The sequence below is a fragment of the Vigna angularis genome, chromosome 7, assembly GCF_016808095.1.
Source record: "Vigna angularis cultivar LongXiaoDou No.4 chromosome 7, ASM1680809v1, whole genome shotgun sequence".
NCBI lineage: Eukaryota > Viridiplantae > Streptophyta > Magnoliopsida > Fabales > Fabaceae > Vigna > Vigna angularis.
The window spans coordinates 30,513,358-30,524,154 of NC_068976.1; the positions used below are offsets into that span (position 1 = coordinate 30,513,358).

Sequence of the window (10,797 nt, forward strand, 5' to 3'; positions counted from 1 at the left end):
TTTTGGAGATATTTTAATAATGTAATTTATATGTTTTGATGTATTATTTTTTAGTATATTTTTGATGTATTTTAACAATGTATTCTTGAAGATCTTTATTATTATTAGTTTATATTTATATTTTTTTGTATTTTGCAGTTATATATAATTAGTTTTTTGTTTTAATGGTTTTGTATAATATAAATTTTTATATATGGTTTATGTATTTTTTAATAATTTTATAATTATATAAAAATTATTTATTAGTTTAATTATATGAAATATATAATTTTATTATATTAATATCTTTGTAGTTAAAACAAACGGATGTGATGAAGTTGGAGGCTAGGAATCTGAAAAATGAGAGTTAAGAGGTGGGACTGAGTGAAAAGTAAAAATGGATAGAAAGATAAGATTTGAGTTTAAAATAAATAAATAGAGTTAAAAGGTAATTAAAATTTTTTTGGAGAAGATTAGGGAGGTGGAAGGAGAAACGGTGGTGGTGGAGGGAGCAACACCCAATTTGTTTTAATATATACTTTAACAAATTTTATTTTGAATAATTTTCTTTATACATTTTCACTTTAGTCTTTTATGTCATAAATGATGTTAACCTTAAACTAACCGAATTGGTTGACATTTAAATAAAGACTAAAGTAAACAAAAAATAAATAAATAATAGATAAGCTATTATAATGAATTTTACTAATAAGATAAAGCACGAAAAAGTATTTTAGAAAAAAAAAAGCCACCGTCTTTCCTCAGTATTTATACAATATAATTTTACAAAGTCATTCCTTTCATTGGAGTTCCTCATATTATGGTTTTTCTTAGGAGAATTATAATATTAGAGTTGGAGTTTGATAGTTGGAAGTGTCAACTCTGCTGATAAAGAGAAAACTAGAGGGATTATACAAGCCGATACAGTGTGTATTTTTGGGGGCTATACAGAACATGCCTCAAGAATGTAGAGTAATATTATTAGTATTACATAAGTATGTACCTGTGTGTATTCTACTTTCCTTGAATGAAACAAATTTTTAAATTGGTTTCTTAGATACAGAATCATGAACACCTAGAGCTCAATGGTGTAAAATCTACAACTGATTGATCTTGATAACTTCTTTGCAGAAGTCAATGTCAATGTTTTCTTAATCAACAACATTTACAAAATGACTATGTTCTTCTATGCAAATACCTTAGTGAAATTGTTAGAGTTAGACATGGTAAACCATACCAACTTCTAGCAGAGAAGTATGTGCTACGTTCAAGTAAACATCAGGGTCTCTGCAATTTTTGCTTAGAAAAGCATAAACAACATCTATGGCAAATTTCTTTAGAATAGAGGATGATTTCTTTGCCTCTGCATAGGAATGACCAAGTATATAGGTAACACCAGACTCCTTGGCTCTTAAAATCTGCATAGATTCATCTTTATAAGGAGACTCTTGAAGATGATCATTTTCATTCTTCTTCACTCGTAAAACACATGAAAATGGGAAACTTTTCTCTATGTAACAGGAATTATTCAAAGTGTATGGTGAAACGGCAAGGTGTTCCATACTTAAGTTTCCACCATCCATACACAATTCTTCCGGGGTTGGTGCAGGATCACTTTCCTCTATATCTACAAATTGGATTATTGCACTTACCAATTTATTCTCAAAATTGTAGTTCTCTTGTTGCAGATCCTTGTAACCATACCTGACAATGCAACAAAACATTCGGTACTCCTTTGGGCCAATCCTGCTTATCACCAACCGTTCATTGTCATTGACACAAGGAACTTGAACTGATTTGACACAAACAAAAACTAACACCTGATGGAATGCTGGCAAGTTTGTGACGAAGTGACCAAAAATAGCAGGGACACCTGAAGCCAGATTACTGAAAATGATTCCTATTCCTGGGACACGGACCATTCCTAAGCATGGTCCCAAGGACAGTATCTTGCTCATTGAAACCTTGTTCTCCACATCAAATTCATGTTTCTTCATTGTTCCATAGTTCCAAGTGAACATTATACTCATAAAAGCAAAAGATAGCACAAGGGGGATCCATCCTCCTTCAGGGATTTTGCAGTAAGAAGCTGATATGTAAAGCAGTTCAATTGATCCAAACAGTACCAAAAACATAATGGCTTTTATTATTCCCTGCTTCCAAACAATGACCATTACTAGTGTCATCAAGCATGTTGTCACAAACATTACAGTGGTTATAGCCAGTCCTGCAGACCAAGCAAAATGGTTAAAACTTACATTACATATACTTCAAATACCATAAGAAAACATAGTGGAAAAGAAGTTTACCATACGCATGACCCATCATGTCTATATCCCTAAGGCCAATTGTGACAGCTAAACAAAGACACATCAGTATCCAATTGACTTCTGGGACATAAATCTGTCCATATATTCTGCTTGAAGTATGAACAATCTTAACCGGAGGAAAACAATTCAATGCGCAACACTGGCTTACAATGGAAAAGGTGGCAGAAATCACTGCTTGACTACCAACAATGGCTGCGAAAGTGGCAACTACGAAAACTGGCCAAAATACAGTTTCTGCAGAAAAATAGTAGCCCAATTACATTAGAGGCTATATAAATAACATTGACAGCTTGTTGTTTCTTGAAATGATTTCTTGCCTGGTATGGCTTTGTAGAAGCTGCCCTGAATAGCATGATGATGCTTAGAGAGAAATGCAGCCTCTCCCATGTATGCAAAAATCAGGCTGGGATACACTAGACATGTGAAAGCTACCTGAGATTTAAGGGCATCTGTTGAAGCATATATCATTTTGAACTTAGTTAATTCATTTATCTATGCTCCCAAATCTCTATTTACCTTTATTGAGAGTGCAGAAAAATGACCCAAAGCAGCATACATTGCCTCCACTCCTGAGACAGTATCACAGGAAGATTAATCCCACTACACTCTAGCTGTTAATAAAATTAACTATATTATAGATACTTATGAAAAAAACATATAAAATACTATATCATATACGTACCTGTGATTGAAAGGACAACTCCACCTAATGACATCCAACCTTCAAGACCAGTGGTTTTGAGGAACTTCAACATGTAGAATGGAGAAAGTGCACGGTATATTTGCCGGTTCCAGTGGAATATGTTGTAGATACCAATACCACTTATACACAAAAGCCATGCAGCTACTACTGGGGCAAACATGAAAGCAACTCTATGTGTTCCATGATGTTGAATGGAGAAAAGGACCACCAAAATGACACATGAGATTATGACAACATAATCTGCATAAATAATGTCGAGTTTTAAAAAGTGTGGATAGAAATAATGGTTGTGAAAGATGCTTGGCTTACTGTCATGGAGTTCTTTGATCTTAACTTGAACTCCCGAAACTGCTGAAAAAACTGAAAGGAGACACAAGGGATGTTCATAGATCCAAAGGAGAAACAAATAATCAAAATGTTTGCACAAACATAAACTCCTGAACCAACAACTCATAATCTCACTATAAGTAACTAAATCTAAAAGAAAAAAATAAAGATCCAAGATATGACATAAAACTTTCGAGATGCAACGTAAATGTAATTTTCTTTTACTAAGAAACATTAGAATTGTAAGTTCCTAAGTGATAACGTACTGTAAGGTTTCTTTTCTCAAAGTCTAAAAACTTCTAACTCAAAGGCCCTTAGCATATCATATTCTCCCACTTATTCAAAAAAATCTGCTTAGGTTTAAAACCTCCATAATAAAATATTTGTGCAATAGTAAAACCACCCGTAAAGAATTTGACAGTACAATCCTATCTCCTCATTATTATATAATGATCAAAATCCCCATTTGACCACCAAAAATATTGCACTCCACTAGGATCATTTTCTAGATTAATGCCATTTGAAATATATAATGTTCTGGTGCAAGAGAGCCCTATGCAACACATTTGTCATAGAACAAATCTACCTTGAAAGAAGAATAACACATGCCCTTTCTATGAAACTTATTAATTAGAAAGCAAAAAATGTCAGTAATTTGTACTCCCTTTCCTGTACAATATGAACTTAGACTTTATTACATTATACATAATGAAATGCACAACTATTGTGGAGTAATGTTTGAGATGCATATCCATAATAAGGGATAATTTGGATAAATTCTCAGTAGTTGTGTGTGAATAAGATGATGATAAAAAAAATTAGGAACACAAAATGAATCAAACTTTTCTCATAAAGTAAGATGAACTTATGCAATTTTAACTTTTCAAACGCTTTCTATGCAATTTCATGTAGCATTTTCTGTAAACAAGACAATGTTTACTCTGAAACATGTGATGATAAAATTAACAGGAATAATAATTTTAGAAATGAGCAATGACCTAAAGCTAGCATTTATAAGGGATGCAGTCATGTAACTATAACAAAGTCAATGATGGATGACATACTTCATGTGTTCTTATAGAAGCTCATGGGCTGCTCTTGATCAACTACCTGATATTGCAGGTGTAATCACACCATCACCAATTGTCATACACGTTCCTAGCAGAACGAAGATCAACAGTCCTTTTTGGAACCTTGGGTGCTTTTCAATGAACAACTTCAAATGAGAAGAAAGCCACGTGTCTTCAGAATCTTGGGTGGTATAAGCAGTTAATTTCTCATCCGTGGCTTGCTGATTAGGTAAAATGCTTAGTCTTGCATGCCGGCAGAGAAGTGAGTATAATGCAAAAGTTCCTCCTGCACAAGTGAACCACTGATTCTAAAAACATTTAACTAATTATCCTCAGAAACGTGAGAAATTCTTTGATGCTCATGGAGCAAGAGGTTTTCTTGCTCCCTACAATTGAGAGGAAATAATAACTCATTCAGCTACCTGTTCAACATACAATGTTAAGGTAGGAAATGACAGTAAATTTCTGCATTCTGTTGTAAAGCAAATAGTGGTAGTAAGTCACAGGTTAATTAATCCTGAAATATTACTCTGCTAATTTATAAATTGTGCTAATCGTGATCATGATTCAAGACTTTACCTTCCCCATTGTCATCAGCAGACATCACAATGAAAACATATTTGAAGAGAGCAGTGATGGTAAATGTCCAGATGATAAACGAAAGCACACCAAAAATCTCCTCATCATTTTCTTTGAGTTTCAATTTCCCTGAAAATGTGGTCTTGTAAACATAAAGAGGAGAAGTACTGAGGTCACCATAAACTATGCCAAGACTTTGGTAAGCCAGAGTGAGCACGGTTGCACAGGACGTTCTCTTTAAATTCTGATACATGAAGCCAAGCATAAGAAATTAGTGATACACACTACACACTTTTAACGCTAGCCAATATCATAAAGTAAACAAAATTCTATTCAAGCATTCTATAAACTTCTGAGTATCATGAGCATATGTCAGAGCAACATCCAGTTTATTATCTTTTGAATTTCAAAAGAGAAATGCTAGAATTGAGATTCCTCCCTAATTAAACCTGCTATGACCAACATTCTCCATAACTCAAAACACCAACGTTAATCAAATGTGAAGAATCGAAGAAATGAAAAAACATAAGCAGCTCATCACATCAACCTCTGTAAGCTCAACCATAAAGTACAAATAGCAGGATGAGGATTCAATATAATGTTTAAAATGGCTAACAGCAATGCAAAAAAAACCAGTAAATAATTAAAAGGAGGCATCAAGAAAAGGGCACTTTGGTTTTGAAATCCCAAGCAGAACATGGCAATGTCCCTCTTATATATCTTATGGGAACACTACGAATACAAGTAACATCTTATTAGCTTTCAACACAACAGACAAAAGTAACAAAACCCCATTTAGCTCAAAAAACAGTTTAAACTACATAGGAAAGAAAAATGAAAGCATTCACTGAATAATGACCATGTACAAATGGATCAGTTATTAAAGAAGTTTAATAGAGACCATGAAAGTATTAAAGGGTGACAGTTCCTTCAGTACATAGACTGAACAAGAATTAAGAAAAGAGCACCTGCTGAGACATTCCATGTTCCACAAATTCTTCAGATGGATTCATGGCTGAAAGAGAAGGAAAAGTGAGGATGACTCAGAAGAAAAGATGAGGTCAGTTATGATGAGACATGGAATAATATATAGAAATAAAAGATGGAGAATGCAGGAAATGAACAGTAGAAGAACTGAAGTAGTAGAAAGGCAAGTGGTGTGTGTCCAAAGAAGTTGCAAAATGCATTCAATGCTCTTTTACTCTCTCTTGTTGGACTTATTAACCAACCTAACACCTTCCCCACACCCCTCAAAATGAATGGTAAACAACTTATTTTCGGTTCAAATACAAATATGAATGGTAATTTTCACATTAAGTGAACATTAGTTTAAGTGATTGTGTAAAAGTGATTGAAGTAGATGTATGTGAATTCAGTTAAAGTTGAAGTAACTTATGGTCTTATATATTTACATAGAAAATGACCATTCTTACAGAAGTAACTATCTAGAGATTAATTTCTAATCCTAACCAACAAATATAACTCTTCTCTTCATCTTCAAACCATGAACAGAAATTCAATAGTTAGCTCTATTGTTGGGTGCTTATAGGTATTTTTTGGTACAAGATACTTGTAGGTCTTTTAATTTGGTACATGTCTTTTTCCTTGTTTCAAGTAACTGCCATTTTCATTTCATAATTGTAATCTATGATTTTCATATAAGTGGCATAGTTCCAGCCTATGTAATGTCAGTAAAATAGACTTGGGGAACGATTCTTAAAAGACATGTATAACAGACAACGATCTAACATTTTCTTTGCACATCACGGGTATTCCTTACAGTAAATAATCTTTTCTGAGAGGAAATATTCACTATATGGATTTTTTTTCTTACACAGAAACTAAAACAGAAAACTCAAGAACATAACATTTGAAGAAACCGTCCATTGGTAAGAAATTGTCAAAGGTAATTTATTATCACCAGGTTTTGTCAATTGTTTGTGCTAGCAAGATTACTTAGTCAATGTTTGGTAGTGGAGTTTTAAAGAAAAAGAGGGACCATTTTTTCAGAAATGCATTTTTACTCTTTTTCTTTTCCTCCAAAACCCAACTTTGGAACATTGAAGAGAAATTAAACTGAAGTGTTTTCTTTATGAAACTTGTGGGAATGATGAAAATATAATTATGATATGTTAGGGTAGGGATGGGAAGGGTAAATGAACCGACTTCAATTTTCCAAGTGGGGCATCTTGATAATAAACTAGGAACATGGAAGTAGATGTCTGGTCTTCATTGACCTTGTGATCACATCCAATAATAGAACTGAGAAAAAATTTCCACCAAAAACACAGCTTTTGAGGCTGCAAATTTCCACAATTGAAGTTCACTTAGAGAAAACCCTATCATTTCTAGTTAAGAACAACTTTTGGCCAACCTGAATTAGGCACCTAGGTTGTGATGTTTACAACCTACCAAAATACAGAACCACATAAGATCCTAAGAACACTTCTAAAACTTTCTTTATCTTCCAATTGTATATACTTCTCCTTTTGTGCTTCATCATCTCATTTATGCAGGTTACTTCTCTATTCACACTTCAAAACATGTATATATTTATAGGTATTGTGAATCACAATATATAATTAAGGAATTAATGAAACTAATATATTAGCAATATGTAGAAGAAAATCATAAAGGAATCTTTAAAACTCTTGTTATGCGGAATACTAACTCAATTATATTATAAAATCATCGCTTATAATTTAATGATTTCGTAAATGAAATTGTTTTATTTTTAATTTAACAGGATCTTTTGTATACTTTCTTTATTTTAAAATATTTACGTCTCAAACATTAATTAATAATATAAAAAGAATGTAATGATAAATTTAACAAACAACCAATTTTACTATAATAAACTTGAAATGAGTCTAATGTCATTTTAAAAAATTAGATTTTAAGTTTAATTTAACTTTTAAATTTTACAAATTCGATTTGTAAGTACTTGTATACTATATAATCATCTTATATTTGATCGGGATCTCCAACGAAAACATTTAAAGATTTTTTGAAACACAGTTATAAAAAAATAACCACCATACATGTATTGGAAAAAAATGTGTGGACCTTATAATTTTCAAGAAGTATAGAATCACCCCATGTACATACATTTCTCTGACTGCACATGCAATTGAATGTTAGGTGATCCAAAATTCATTTCCATAGTTTGTAATATTTGATAATAATAACAATAATAATTTGGCTGTTTTTTTTCTTTGTTGTGGAGAGAGGTATTAATGGATGAAACATAACCTCTATCAATTATGGGCCAAAAAAATTATTATATGCTATAATTTGTAGTCTCTCCCTTTCTTTTGTTGTTGTGAGCATCTAAATGTGTGCTAGAGGAAATGAAAAGAGAATTGAAATTTCATGTATCCATTGATTTTATCATTCACCAACAATAGGGTAAGTGACCTTTCACAAGTGATTGATTGTAACAAGTCAACATATTTTGGAATCTTGGGGCAAGAACAACTTATTTATTGGCTACATAATTGAAGACAACGAAACTTTTACTATTATTTTACTATATCAACTAATTATTGGATTTCAGCATCACATAACCAAATATTGTAATAAAAATGATTTCATCATTCACTGTCCTTTTGGAAATAAGTAAAGAACTCATAAGTAAAATATTTTATTAAAAAAAACTTAAAAAATACATGTTTTCATTCCTAAAATATATGTTTAAATTTTTTCCTTTTTTCAATTTTAATCACTTTTTTTTTTCTTTTAACTCTAAACAAAATTACTTTGTATTTGATCTTTATTGTTACTAGCTATGTCAACTTGGGCACGTATCTTCCAACGAAAAATATTTATTAAAAATTAAAGAATCAAAAGAAAAAAATTAAAAATATTTCATATAAGAAAATGAATTTTTTGACAAAAGAAAATTAGAGAACAGGTAAAAAGTAAAATAACAAACATATACTAGAAAAAAGATACAAATTCGAATAAATTTCAGGAATAAAAAGGAACTATAAAGTCGATGCTGTTGTAATAAATCATGTTACCTTTAATAATTTAATTTATAAATACTTTTGTTCTAATTAAAAAATTATCAATATCAAAAGTGTTTAAGTAATATTAATGTTAACGTATCTATACTTGTACTATTATAGAAAGAGGATTTCATCTTTTTAATGTCCACATTTCCACTTTTAGTTCTATCCTTTAATAACCATCCTTTTAAATTAAAATAATCATTCATAATAAAAAATTATTTTTCAAACTACTTTTTGAAATTCTAATAGTTAATTATAAAAAAAAAATTAACTGTACAATAGAAAATTCATACAAATCATTTATTTTATAGTTATTTTTAATAAAATATTTTAGAGCTTAATAAATTTTTGCTACTAGTTAATTAATAAAACAAATTATTTATAAGCATATATAGTATAATAAGTAAACACTGTTTTACTCCAGACAAACTTATTTTCTCCAACACTATGATATTTTAACACCCAATAAATTTTTTAAGTCAATTTTTTTATTTAATTTTTTCTTGTTATTTACAAATATAAAAATTCACCTCTAATAACCATATTACTTCTAAAAAGAAGTTCCCAAGTGGTTAGTAGATATGTCAAAATATAATTTCAGTTCCTCCAAACTTAAAGTAATACCAATCTTTTTAATAATTGATTGTTCTCAACAATAAAAAAATAGGCTTTCCAATAATTCCGAAGCTAATAATTGAGAACTTTTACTTTTACATTGAAATGATGATGATAAATAAAAGTGTAACTGCAGATGAATTACATATAATTGCTGATACATTGCATGTAGGAAAAGATGGAAGAGGAAATTGAGAATGGAAGTTCTGGAAGTGTTTGGTGTGCTTTCTATATCAAATATTAATGCGTGGTCCCCACTTTCATCACTCACCTTCAAATCTCACAATAACCCTATCAAAGATGGCGCACGAATGAAGTTGACGAACCCTTCAACCTTATCCAATGCTTTCTTTCATCCAACCAATCTTACTTTATTCTCTCACTAACTATAAACATAACACCATATAAATAAACCACTATATATATCCTAGGTTAAATAATCTTCTGTTTACTCTTTCTTCAAACTCCATCATATGTTGTTGGAAATAACATAATAACATTGAGGATCACGTAATGCTATACATGGAACTAGGAGGTTGCTACTTTAAAATGATTTATATACTTTTTTAGGAAGTTTGTGTGGTTTTAGTTTTGATTTTGTTTTCCCTCAAACCAAATTAGATTATTTGTACTAAGTATAATACGACTATCGATGAAAAAAATTATGAAATATTGACATTTTCTTCGAAGTAATCATTTCAAGATATGAACTTATTTAACTATATAAGTTGAAATATTAATGGATGTCCTTTTAAATTAAATTTTAACCATTATTTTTTTTTATTTGGCAAGATGTAATTAGAAAAGTTTGAAATTGGCTTTGATCTCTCGTTGATGTAGTTGTCCTTGATGGTGCTATGTTTGGAGTTAGAAGAATTTCATTTTGGGATGTTATTTCTAATAATACAATGGCGTGAGAGTTACTCTAGGGGTTTTTTTTGGCATATGACAATATCATTAGTTTAAGGGTTAATTATCATTGACTGTAATTTTATTCATATTATCCAGATTTAATAGTATTTTTTTTTCTCTGTTTGTAATAGCATATTTATTTTAGACTTAATATAGTCATGTATTATTAGTATTTGAGTTAAATTAGTGCTTCATTCTTCTCAATTCACTTTTAGATTAAATAATAAAAATATAAAATATAGGTTATTGTATTAATAGACGTCATCTTT

General features: G+C 30.7%; 1 protein-coding gene across 2 annotated transcripts; it reads right to left on the minus strand.

The window, feature by feature from the left end:
* Positions 1 to 977: 977 nt before the first annotated feature.
* LOC108338401 (potassium transporter 1) lies at positions 978 to 6,208 on the minus strand. Of its 2 annotated transcripts, XM_017575251.2 has the most exons (10): positions 5,957 to 6,208; positions 4,989 to 5,232; positions 4,832 to 4,881; positions 4,450 to 4,711; positions 3,322 to 3,372; positions 2,992 to 3,252; positions 2,826 to 2,878; positions 2,627 to 2,741; positions 2,289 to 2,543; positions 978 to 2,206 (listed from the first exon to the last, which is right to left on the minus strand). In XM_017575251.2, the coding sequence occupies exons 1-10, from the start codon at positions 5,999 to 6,001 to the stop codon at positions 1,197 to 1,199; spliced, it is 2,346 nt and encodes a 781-aa protein (XP_017430740.2). In that variant the 5' UTR covers positions 6,002 to 6,208; the 3' UTR covers positions 978 to 1,196. The 2 variants fall into 2 exon arrangements, with proteins under 2 accessions (XP_017430740.2, XP_017430741.2); XM_017575252.2 differs by lacking the exon at positions 4,832 to 4,881 and having other exon boundaries at positions 4,450 to 4,695; positions 5,957 to 6,205.
* Positions 6,209 to 10,797: the final 4,589 nt, after the last annotated feature.